General features: G+C 41.9%; 1 protein-coding gene across 1 annotated transcript in view; it reads left to right on the top strand.

The window, feature by feature from the left end:
- LOC144605276 (leucine-rich repeat-containing G-protein coupled receptor 6-like) overlaps positions 1-13,582 on the top strand; it is a 254,009-nt gene that overhangs the window by 155,634 nt on the left and 84,793 nt on the right. Inside the window, 1 exon segment of the mRNA XM_078420375.1 lies at positions 8,422-8,493. Coding sequence (XP_078276501.1) covers positions 8,422-8,493 — 72 coding nt within the window.

Genomic DNA, 13,582 nt, shown 5'->3' on the forward strand with positions numbered 1-13,582 from the left:
TTATGAATTAAAAAATGAATTTAATCCATTTTAAAATAAGGCGGTAATATAGCAAAATGTAGAAAAAGTGAAGGGGTCCGAATACTTTCTGAATGCACTGTATCACAACGTTTAAGAAACATTTGGACAGGTCCATGGATAGGGTAGGTTTAGAGAGATACTAGACCAAGTGGACCCGTTGGGCCCAAACCTCTCCTGCATTGGTGCAGCACCCTGTCCCCCCACTCCACTCTCTCCTCAACCCCCCCTCCCCTCTCCCTTCTCCCCCACTCCCCCACTCACACCTTCCCCCCTTCCCTCCTCCCCTCCCCCTCCCCTCCTTTTAAACTTTAAAATGTGACTAACTTTAAAAATATAACACCGATTTCAATGAAACTACTTGCATTATCACTAAAGTGACAACGGTGAGTAAAGTGGGCCTAAAATTGTCGCGCTATCATGCACCGTTTTAGCTGAAGTTCAGTCACAAACAAGATAACAAACAAAAGTTTTAGTATATAGATGAGCCAAATGCAAGCAAGTGGGACTAGTGTAGATGGGACAGGTTGGCAAGGTGGGCTGAAGGGCATGTTTCCATGCTGTATGATTCTATATGACTCTATATAACTGATGGTCTGGCACCTCCTTTGTTCTGGACCAAATTACGAGAGCGCACATGAAATTCACTGGGCGGCCACAGATGGCGCTGCGTGTGGCGCCCGCTCTTTCGAAACGTGGGCCTCCAACCCAAAAGGGTTATTTGTTTGCAACTGCACTGAGGTAACCCCTCAGTTTTGTGCATGTCTTATTTTGCCGACATTTAACCCTTGCTACGGCTTCTAATGCAGGTCCAAGTGACAATCATGGTGTCAAGCATAAGCACATTTAATTTACACTACATATAAATTGCAGTTGGGTCAGTGTGATATAACATCAGGACTCAATATCTATGTTAAAAAAACTTTAACCTATTTAGAAATGCCACAATACATCAACTGCCAGCTTCCCAGGGCCGATATTTAATTGTCACCCTCCTGATTACCAATTAGATTTATAACAGTTTCTTTTCCCCAACCATACACACCTTAATATTAGAATTTGATACTTGTTATTTCAAAAAGCATCTTCAAAGAAAATTGTCATCCCCTGGTGTTCCGATGGTGTTGGGTTTCGTAATAGAGTTAGCAATTCAGAGAGCAATACAGTGTGAAAATGCCCTTTGGCCCATCAAGTCCATGCTGGCCATCAATCACCCATTTACGCTATTCTGATTTAATTACACTTTAGACTTTAGAGATACAGTGTGGAAACAGGCCCTTCTGCCCTCCGAGTCCGCGCCAGCCATTGATTTTCCATTACACTAGCAGTATCTAACGCACTAGGGACAATTTACAATTTTACCAAAGCCAATTAACCTACAAACCTGTACGGCTTTGGAGTGTAAAAAGAAACCGGAGCACCTGAAGGAAAGCCACACGATCACAGGGAGAACGCACAAACGCTATACAGAATCCACCCATAGTCAGGATCGAACCCGGGTGTCTGGCGCTGTAAGGCAGCAGCTCTACCGCTGTGCCACTGTGCCACCCTGTCACAAGGTAGCATCTTGGAGCCACTTTATGGAGGGTGGAATTCAATTCATAAATGTATTCCAGTCGCAAAATTAAGATTTTCAAGTTCATTCTTGCCTTGTGCAATAGCCCCACGTATGAAAAATATCTTGTCTGTAATTTTGACAGTTTGAAGTTTCGGTATGATTATGTTAGCATCTGTGGAGACCAAGAAACAATTATGCTCCATTTTGTCCTCAAAGACAATCATGCCTTTCATTAGAGAAATAAATAAATGAGGTATTGGACCTGTCTCCAGGAAGTCCAGAATGATAGTCAAAGTCATACAGCACAGAAATAGGCTCTCCAGCCCACCAACATCATGACAACAACAATCAAGTTCCTATAAATACTAATCCTGTTAATTCACATTTGTAAACCAGCACACCAAACAAGTGAACTTTCACTAACGAGGAGTATTTGTCCTTTCTCCACTCAAGTATTTTGATTTAATGTTGTGCAGACTTAAGATAGGAAAAGAAAACAAACTACTGTACTGTGTAGAAAGCAATAAAAATGCAAATAAACAAAGAGAAAAGGAAAAGATGAAAGAATGAATGGAAGAAAACAACTTTCTGATCCTGAAATCTAGACCTTTACAACTCTTTGATCATGAGACCTTTAAAATGGGTCGAGAATAAAAGACTTTTTTACTACACAGATTTGGTTACTGTACATTGGTTTATAGCACAGAGTGACTTTTCAGGTTTAAGCCACAACTTATAAAGGCGTATTCTTAAGAAAAATAATTACAGAAACATTTAAGTAGAGCCAAAAACAGCTCCAGTGAACATAACACCCCCCCTCTCCCTCTCCCTCTCCCTCTCCCTCTCCCTCTCCCTCTCCCTCTCCCTCTCCCTCTCCCTCTCCCTCTCCCTCTCCCTCTCCCTCTCCCTCTCCCTCTCCCTCTCCCTCTCCCTCTCCCTCTCCCTCTCCCTCTCCCTCTCCCTCTCCCTCTCCCTCTCCCTCTCCCTCTCCCTCTCCCTCTCCCTCTCCCTCTCCCTCTCCCTCTCCCTCTCCCTCTCCCTCTCCCTCTCCCTCTCCCTCTCCCTCTCCCTCTCCCTCTCCCTCTCCCTCTCCCTCTCCCTCTCCCTCTCCCTCTCCCTCTCCCTCTCCCTCTCCCTCTCCCTCTCCCTCTCCCTCTCCCTCTCCCTCTCCCTCTCCCTCTCCCTCTCCCTCTCCCTCTCCCTCTCCCTCTCCCTCTCCCTCTCCCTCTCCCTCTCCCTCTCCCTCTCCCTCTCCCTCTCCCTCTCCCTCTCCCTCTCCCTCTCCCTCTCCCTCTCCCTCTCCCCCTCCCCCTCCGTCTCCGTCTCCGTCTCCGTCTCCGTCTCCGTCTCTCCCTCTGTCTCTCCCTCTGTCTCTCCCTCTGTCTCTCCCTCTGTCTCTCCGCCTGTGTCTCTGTGTCTCTGTCTCTCTGTCTCTCTATCTCTCTGTCTCTCTGTCTCTGTCTGCCTCTCTGTGTCTCTCTCTGTCTATCCCTCTATCCCCCTCTCTCTCTCCCTCCCTCTATCCCTCTCTCCCTCCCAGAAGGACATAGCCCTGGATAAATTCTATTGATCTCAGTCCTGCTGTCAGCTCAGTAAAGCTCCACCTCTATCCATGGTACCTGATGATCAGGTAAAGTTGTTGGTTCAGCAGCAGAGGGAATTAACATACGCACCTAATTGACACAAAAAATCAGTTGCTTAAAAAGTAGATTTTAGATTTTTTAAATAATTCCTTGACAGTTCTCTTGAGGAAGGATAATTAACAGAAATGTTTTATTCCATTGATAAAACAACTTGAATATTTACATGGATTTGTTTCATTATTATAATTGTAAAAATGGTAATTTTAAAAAGTGTATTGTGGAATTAATCCAAAATGTAAAAGTATACCGCCCAATTACTGGCATTATTTTAGAAATGTTTTCTCCTGAAGTAACGTGGCAGGTCTCTGATAGTTTCATTATGTCTGTTAATCATAAAGGTACATTCTTCAACTTTTTAAACATTTGTTCTTAATATAGAAACTAAAGAGTACTTCAGTTTGATTCATTACCATTGACTTAATACAATAAGTAAGGTCTGCAGATTTTTTTTGTTTCCAATCCTATATTGGTAGAGGACATATATCATTTTTATTACCACTCTGAGTTTGGGCAGTTTGATGTAAGATAGCTTATTGACTATTATAATTAAAGATTGATGTTGAAAGTTTATACAATAACTTCCAATGCAATAATCTTTGATGAATTTCTAATCTAGCAAATCTTTCTGTTTTGCAAGAAACAAACTATTTGATCTTTGTTCAAAATTTTTGAATTGCCTTTCTTAATATTTGCGGGTTCATAGTAAATTTTTAATGTTCCTACTTTTTGGATCACAAAGGCAACAATATCACACATTTATGCGGCACTTTCAGGAGCGAAATTCACCTTTGATTGCTACTTTAAACATGCACATGCATCTGTCATCCATATATGTACATTTAGACATTTAGTTACACTAAAATCATTGAAGTGATAGGCAGAGATGAATGTATTCTGCACTGAATGTTGTGCGTAAATGTTTATTGCTGTTGATCAGAGATGCACTCTTTCCCTTTGTAATGTAGTATATGGAATGAGCTACTAGAGAAGGCAGTTGAGGCAGTTATCATAACAGCATTTCATAGACACGTGATCAGGTACACAGATCGAAAAGGTTTGGAGGGATATCGTCCAAACCTGAGCAAATTAGTTTGAGTTTAGTTTATTGTCACATGTACTGAGGTACAGCAAAAAAACCTTTGTTGCGTGCTAAGCAGTCAGGGGAAAGACAATACATGATTACAATCGAGCCATCCACAGTGTATAGATATATGATAAAGGGAATAGCGTGAATGACGCTTAGTGCAAGATAAAGTCCAGTAAAGTCCAATCAGAGGTAGTCCAAGGGTCTCCAATGAGGTAGATAGTAGCTCAGGACTGTTGTCTAGTTGTTGATAGGATGTTTCAGTTGTTTGATAACAGCTGGGAAGAAACTGTCCCTGAATCTGGAGGCGTGCGTTTTCACACTTCTATACCTCTTGCCTGATGGGATAGGGGAGAAGAGGGAGTGACCGGGGTGTGACATCCTCGATTATGCTGGTGGGCGTGCCAAGGCAGCATGAATGCGATTAGCTTAGATGGGGCATGTTAGTTGGCATGAACGAGTCGGGCATAAGGGATATTTCTGTGCTGTATGAACAAACCTATGACTCTATATCTATGCAAACACATGAATCAAACAGACCTTTACAAATATGGCATCTTTATAAAACATACAAGGTCATAAATATCTCTGAATATGGACAAATCGATGATGATAATTATCCATCGGATTCTAGCACTGCCATGATAGGACATGCTCACTATAGAGCACATGTCGAATGGCTGTGGAATGCTTCATGAAGGCCATACTATTCTTCCAGATCCCAAAAAGTAAGTCAAATTGCATTGCATAATTGCAAAGCATTCTTGACTCTTCACCAGGCACTAAAAAGGAAAATGTTGACATCTGGACAAAGAGGTTACGTGTTAAGAAAGCATCTTGAACAAGGATGGGAAAGTTGAAAAGAAGGAATTCCAGAGGTTTTGGCTTCAGCTGCTGAAATGATGAAGTGATGATGCACAAGAAGCCAGGACACAATGAGTCAGGTCTCGGATTGCCTGCAGCTTGCCTGAATCAGGCGTCTCCTAACAACTCAAACGTGGACTGGATCTGGAAAATGGCGCCAACATATGGTGTCTCTTGCATGTGGGCTCAGGAGACTATTTCTGCACCACTGCTAATTTGGGGGGTGGTGTGGTGATACTCTACTGGGCTGTTTGTAAGAAAAGAATTTCACTGTGTGTTTGCACTTCACACATGTGAGAATAAAGCACCGTTGAACCATTGCATCATTGATAATGGAGCCACAAATAATCGCCTGGAGGAACCCAATGGGTCAAGCAGCATCTATCGGGGGAGTTGAAGAAGAAATTGTCAGCGTTTTGGGTCAAATGCAGAGTTTTGGCCTGAAACTTTGACAATTCCTTTCTCCCCCCCCCCCCCCCCCCCCTCAAATACCTGCTCCAGGATGTTGTTTGTTACACCAGTCTCCAGTATCTGCCGTCTCTAGTTTCTCTATCTCAGGTTATGGGCTGGAGCAGTGTAAAGAGACGAGCGAGAGGTGAGGTCATGTAGGAATCTTAAAAGATCGCGAGTTTAGAAACAAGAATGTGATGTTTTAAAAGTTTACGCAGAAATTTGAGTGGTACAAAGTTCATTACAGTTTATAGTTTACTTTATAAAGCATCCAACTTTATAAAGAACAGGTGGATAGAATAGTAATGAAGATTTGGGTTAGGATTTGGGTGAGAATGTGGAAGTGAAAGAATGCAATTTACCTGAAGGAAGAGAAATAGAATGTTGTATGTAAAATGCATGTTTTGCTATGTAAGGCGTAATAGACTAAATGGGCCGAATGGCCTACTTTTGCTCCTGTAACATATAACTATAATGCAAGAAGATAGTCACCCAAGAAGGGAATTCAGAGGATATCTCTTTACATGAGGAACTTTTTCCCACAGGCAGTAGAACTAAGTAGTATTTAAGAGAACTGGGGACAAGCAAAAGAATGAAAATGTACTAGGTGCATGGTGGGCTTAGATGAGAGTGAAATGGCTTCTCTGTACCAATGCCTGCACCCCTGTATCTTCCTCTTTTGCTCTAACTATTGTACTTGAGTTTGACTTGTCCTAATACATTTTAACCTTTAAAAGATAATTAGTTGTATTTACGTAAAATCTGAGATGGCAGATCAGGATTACTCCCTGGGGAAATGCCTAGCCTCTGTTAGTTTATATGAGTGTTCTCAGAATCTCTCAAAGAAACTTCAGCAATGGGTTGACAGAATCACCAGAGAAAACAGTGGAGTGAAAATCAGACAGCAGATAGACGCAGGATGCTTTAGTAACTCAGCGGGCCAGGCAGCATCTCTGGAGAAAAGGAATAAGTGACATTTTGGGTCAAGATTCAAGAGTGTTTTATTGTCCCAGACAGAACAATTAAATTCTTGAGACCCCTCTTCAGACTGAGAGTCTTGCGAGAGGGAAACCTGAGGTATGAAAAGGTACAGAACAAATCAGAGCCAGCAACGATGATCAAGGAAAGGTGGAGCCCACAATGGTCCATTGTTGGCTGTGGAAGAGGTGATAACAAAGGGATACAAACAGTGAAACAAGCAGGCCGACAGTGCAACTAGCAGGACAACAGTGAAACTAGCAGGAGGATTAGGGAGGGGGAGGGACGGTGTGAGAAGGAATGCAAGGGTTACTTGAAATTAGAGAAATCAATAGTCATACCGAAGATAGACACAAAAGGCAGCATCTCTGGGGAGAAGGAATGGGTGACATTTCGAGTCGAGACCCTTCTTCAGATTCAATATTCTTCAATATTCATACCACTGGGTTGTAAGCTGCCCATATTCATACCGCTGGGTTGTAAGCTGCCCATATTCATACCGCTGGGTTGTAAGTCAGACAGATTTGCTCATGTGCTGGTGAATCACTCATTTACATTACTCATGCAGTGAAGGAGAACAATTTAACTTTCTGTTTGGAGATCTGATATTTTCTAGTTTTCGCCCCTTTTTTCTCTTCTCCGGAATACTCAGTAAGTAAATGCAAAATTAACATGATTTTATAGATAAACATTGGCATATCTTTGGCTAAATCTCGCTTTAACCTTGTTTATCTAAATTTCATAATTTCCAGCATTCAGGAACAATAACCCAATGCAGTTGAGTTCTCCCTGCTTAGCCAAGAATCCCAAGTTTATTGGAGACACATGAGATGCTGAAATCTTGAACAAAACACATAAAGTGCTGGAGGAAGTCAATGAGTCAGGCAACATCTGGGAAGGGAATGGACAGGCAATGTTTCAGGTCAGTTTCTTCTTCAGACTGAAGAAAAGGGTGGGGTTCCTATTCCGAAATGTAGAAACAAAGAACTGCAGATGCTGGTTTATACCAAAGATAGACGCAAAGTGCTGGAGTAACCCAGCGGGTTAGGCAGCATTTCTGGAGGAAAACAACGTTTCAGGTCGGGACCTTTCTTTAGACTGCATTCTTCAGGGAACATGAGTTTCCACCTTCTGTCACAGATGAGGCCTTCACACATGTCTCCTCTGTGTCCCGTAGTTTTGCTCTTGCAACAAGGACAGAGTTCCCTTGGTCCTCACCTTTCACCCCACCAGCCTCTGCACAGCAGTCTGAAGGAAGGTCCTGACCCGAAAAGTCACCCATCCCTTTCCTCCAGAGAAGCTGGTTGACCCGCTGAGTTACTCCAGCAATTTGTGTCTATCCCATTCCGAAATGTTGCATGCCTATTCCCTCCCCAGATGCTGCCTGACCTGCCGAGTCCTCCGGCACTTTGTGCTTAGGCCAAGTTTATTATTTGCCTGCCACTCTCGACTTGACAAAGTTGATCGCTGAACTGAACGGCATTCTCTCTTGAAAACAAAATGAGCCACAGGGGAAGCCACTTTTGCAGGTCTTGCAACTGTACAAAGAGGTCCAATTGCAATACCAAATAAATTAGAGCAAAGAGTTTTGCAAGCGCCCTTGGCAAGTAGTTAAAACAAGCATTAGACCCCATACATATGTAAATAAGGACCTCATGGCTGACTTCAATGGAACCGAATATGGGAGGTGAGTGCAAACTGCAACCAATATTCTCACGCCCATTTATTACCAAGAACTATTTTCCACCCCTTAAATTTAAAGCAGTTTGAGCGCAAAAAAAACCTGGCTGATTTCAAGGTAATTAATTTTTTTTTCTTTTTAATAGAATGTTACAAAATAATCAGCTGAAGAGGCTCCCGAGTGAGGCGTTGTGGGACCTACCTAACCTCCAATCACTGTAAGTTGTCAAGAACTATAATCATTTGTTATACGTTTGAACTGACGGAACTCGATAGGATTTAGTCTATGACCTTCACTGTAGGAGTGCCTATCAAGTCTCATCACACTACGCATGACATCTATTTTGATGGATGACTCTGAGAACCATAAACATGTTTTCTAGACAAGCTTACAATTCGCCCTGAGCTTAACAATCATAAATCTTATACCTCTGTATGAAAAATATTCTAGACTAATGATAAGCGTGTGAATAAGCTACACGAGAATGTGAATGTAATGATCTGAACCATATTATTCTGCATTGTCCTAATTGACATCATGGACAAGAGATTTTAGACTTTACTTTAGAAATACAAGCCCTTCGGCACACTGAGTCTGTGCCGATCAGCAATCATCCTGTACACTGGTACTATCCTACACACTTGGGACAATTTACAATTTTAATAAAACCAATCAACCTACAAACCTGTACGCCTTTGGAGTGTGGGAAGAAACCAGAGCACCCGGAGAAAACCCACGCAGTCACAGGGAGAATGTATAAACTCCATACAGATAATATCCATAGTCAGGATCGAACCCAGGTCTCTGGCGTTGTAAGGCAGCAACGCTACCGCTGTGCCCCAGTGCTGCCCTCTGTTGAATTGAACTGCCCTAAAATGATGAATGAAGAACAAATGGGGAAAAAATCAGGCCACATACATTTAACGTTCTTGGCATTATATCTTTGGACTTCTAAATTAATTGCATTTTTGATTTGAAGATTATATTATAATTATGCATTGGGGAATTCTGTGTTTGTGGCAACGTAAACTGCCTTCAATACCTCAGGATTTTGGACTAGCCTTTTATAGGGTCTATTAATTGACCACTTAATCAAAAGGCAAATGATCGGCATCACTTTGCAGTGGCTCACTGTTACCACATACACAAGAAAACTACTTTCACCAGAAAACTGTCCGCACCTTTACGCCACACATCCTCTGCTGAGCATGTAATACATTTTGTAAAAATAACCTTCTCTGTGCACACGCAGGAAGCACCATACTGTGGAGTACATGACCATTGTAGATCATTTGATTTAATTTGCAAAAGCAGGGAAAAGATGAACAGGTGCTATTTTGCTTAACCTGCAGTCCGAGAAAACATTGTATGTAACAGTAGACTGCATCCAGACAAGAAAATGGGATAACATTCACATGCTCAATAAACAAACATTGCCTTCATTACACTTGATACCATTCAAGGACAGTGCTTCAAAATCAGATAAGAATGAATGTAAAAACTAGGCTGCAGATAACGATGCCCACATCAAGCAAAGATCTGCAGTGAACTTTGTTATGTTTCCTACCTCCTTGTTTTTAACCCAATTGGGATGGGCCTTGGTTATCTTTTCATTCTTAATTTTAAAAAACAGTAATCTCATTGTGTTCAAAGCAAAGCTGAATGACAATTTTTTGTTCGGATCTTAAGAGGACGGTGAATACATCCTGCGGTTTCTGTGCTCTGCCAGTTGAGGTAATTGGGGTTGCTACTGTGCATTGATCGGCTACCAAGGCAAAAGATAATAGACACAAAAAGCTGGAGAAACTCAGCGGGTCAGAGAGCATCTCTGGAGAAAAGGAATAGGTGACGTTTCGGGTCTTCAGACTGAGAGTCAGGGGAAAGGGAAACGAGAGGTATAGGTGATGATGTAGAGAGATATAAAACAACTGAATGAAAGATATGCAAAAAAAATAATGAAGATCAAGGGAAATAATGAAGATCAACCATTGTGGCCTAGGTGAAAACGAGTAGATAGTATTGAAAAATGAGTGAAAACGGAAAGATAGTAGAGCTGGATTTAAATAATAGTTTGGTTCAGAACCACAAATAAATTGATTGATTATAGAGTAGAAACAAGGAACTGTAGATGCTGGTTTACACAAAAGGACTCAGAGTGCTAACGGGTCAGGCAGCATCTCTGGAGAACATGATACAGCATGGAAAAAGACCCTTCAAGTAGCCCCTGCTTTCCCTCTCCCCATCCCCTCCCCCTTCCCAGTTGTCCCACCAGTCTTACTGTCTCTGACTACATTTTATCTCTGTACTGCCCACTCCCCTGACAGTCTGAAGAAGGGTCTCGATCCGAAACGTCACCCATTCCTTCTCTCCAGAGATGTTGCCTGTCCCGCTGAGTTACTCCAGCATTTACTGTCTACCTTCGATTCAAACCAGCATCTGCCGTTCTTTCCTACATATGGAAAAAGACCCTCCAGCCCACCCTGTCCGTAGTGACCATCGATCTCCCATTCATAGCAGTCCTATGCTATCCCATTTTTGCATTCACTCCCTACACACCAGCAACAATTTACAGACCCGTCTGTTAATCTACAAAACCCACACATCTTTGTGATGTGGGAGGAAACAGAGCACCGAAGGAAACCCAGGCAGTCACAGGGAGAACATGACAACTCCACATGGACAGCACCCGAGTTCAGGATTGAACCCAGGTCTCTGGTGCTGTGAAGCAGCGGCCCCACCAGCTGTAGAACGGTGCTGATATGTTCTTTGTTTCTTTCCATAATCTTCCAAATGAACAAATTATGCAAACTATCCCCAGCATTATTGATGTATTGATGGCTGATTAAATTTCCCAGGAATGTGCAATTTCCCAACATGGAATGATCATCACAAACCATTCATAACCTTTATTTTATCCCAATTAGTTGTTCGTGCCACAATTAATTCCCTGCAAACAGTGCTCTAAAGCTATCTTTAAATTATGCAGCTTAGAACAAACATAAGCCTTGATGAAGCAAAGCAAGTTTTCCAACAGTTATAAAAAGAGGATCACAAATTGCTCTTTTAGGGGAATAAGCCATAAGACATAGGATTAGAACTGGGCCATTTAACACATCAAGCCTATGGCTGTTCTAATTTTCCTTCTCGACCCCATTCTCCTGCCCTCTCCCGGTAACCTTTGACACCCTTCGTAATCAACAACCTATCAATCTCCGACCTAATAATACCCAATGTCTTGACCTCCTCAGCCGTCTGTGGCGGGTTCGACCCTGGCTACGGGTGATGTCTGTACGGAGTTTGTATATTCTCCCTGTGACCGTGTGGGTTTCTCCAAGTGCACTTGTTTCCTTCCACATTCCAAAGACACACAGGTTTGCAGGTTAATTGGCTTTGGTGAATTTTAAATAGCCCCTAGTGTGTAGGATTGTGCTCATGTATGGGAGTCACTGGTCAGTGCGGACCTACTGGGGCGAAGGGCCTGTTTCGGCGCCATCTCTAAACTAAACTAAGCTAAAAACAAAATGTTTCACTGTACCTCGGTTCATGTGACAATAAATGGAACTAAACTAAACTTAAATAAAATTTAAAAGAAAATGGTTGATTCATCTCAACAAGGACAATTGAACAGCAACATCATGGGGGGACGTTGCTGTGACCAAACATAATATTCCATGCAGTAATCTGATTATTATAATTCTTGATTAGCCAGGGTGTCAAGGGTTATGGGGAGATGGCAGGAGAATGGGGTTGAGAGGGGGAAGATAGATCAGCCATGATTGAATGGCTCGATGGGTCTAATGACCTATTTCTGCTCCAACAACTTATGAACCTATGAGCTCATAATACATAGTCCACATCTGTGTAAACCATTGTTGTCTCAGCACCAAATCCGTAGTGCAATTTATGTCACACAAATCATATTTAGGTAAACAGTTCAAAGGAGATAGATTTGCCACTTCAGCTGCCGAGCTTCTTTAATATAACCTGTCAAGCTTTTCCATTAACCTGTCCATTGTTAACTGAAAGCTAACGGTTGCTTCGTTGTGTGCCAAAATTAAGTTGCAGCAAACAGTCGGCACTTGCTGGCGCACACATCGGCAAGCTTCCAGTTCTCTGTCTCTGGGCTGCTGCCCATTCTGAATCAATCCCAACAGGTGTTTGTCCAAAGTATAAGTGTTTTTTATATTCTAACTAATAGACACCCTGGAGAGAGTTCAAAAGCAATAATTAAATCTCAAGGTTCAGCCCCACACCGCAAGAGTGTATTAATTTGTAATGTTGACTACGCCACCTTTGGTTAGATTACTACTTTCAGCTGTTCTGTGACAATGTCAACAACTGATTAAAGACGATTGAAACATGGATAAAGGAAGTGCTGATATCATACTTTGGTTAATTGATAACTTTAATTTCACAATATTCTCATAAGTCTTGTAATTAAGTGATATAATAAATCATGTTGCTTATTCTGGTTCAGAATCGGATCAAATAAACTAATTTAAACTATTTTCAAAATAATTTTCCACTCATCAGAACACGCACCTTACCAATATTCCTTCATGAAACATTAAATAAGAAATTGCCAAAGATTGCAAAGAACACATTTGCTCTAGTGTAACTGGGTCAATTAACGTGAGTTTTTCTGAGCAAAATTCTTTTGCAATGTATTACTTGAATTTATTGAATCATTCCATTGGCATTTATTGTTAACTACCAGGAGAAAAAAATTGGAGGAAATCAGAAATGTACACCAACTGATGAGATAAGAAGCTAATTGGAGGTAAAGGAAGTGATTGCCTCTTGCTCTCATGAATTTGTGCCTATCCTTCCCAGAAACGTTATGTTCAAATCCCTCTAATCTAATTTTCATCTCTTTAAATAAAATTAAGTGGCTCTTATCTGAGTCACAAAGAAATTCATTGTAGCTGAGGCCTTGGGAATTTTTCAATATGGTTAACTGTGCCATCTGCTGCAACTGTTCAGAATTGTTCCAATGAGTTGAACAGTGGAACCCTCTCCTCCTCACCCATATCATAGCTCTACTTTCCCTCTCCCCTGACTCTCAGTCTGAAGAAAAGTCTCGAGCCAAAACGTCACCTATTTATTTTCTCCAGAGATGCTGCCTGACCCGCTGATTTACTCCAGCATTTTGTTTATCTTCAGTGTAAACCAGCATCTGCAGTTCCTTCCTACACATTTTGTCAGCTCCACTACAAAATCTCTTCGAGGTATGCTTATGTTCAAGAGGTTCTCCTCTCTCTGACAGGTTCTGCAACATCCTCTCTCACTGCATTTGTTCTTTGTAC

The sequence above is a fragment of the Rhinoraja longicauda genome, chromosome 24, assembly GCF_053455715.1.
Source record: "Rhinoraja longicauda isolate Sanriku21f chromosome 24, sRhiLon1.1, whole genome shotgun sequence".
In the NCBI taxonomy this organism is placed as follows: domain Eukaryota; kingdom Metazoa; phylum Chordata; class Chondrichthyes; order Rajiformes; family Arhynchobatidae; genus Rhinoraja; species Rhinoraja longicauda.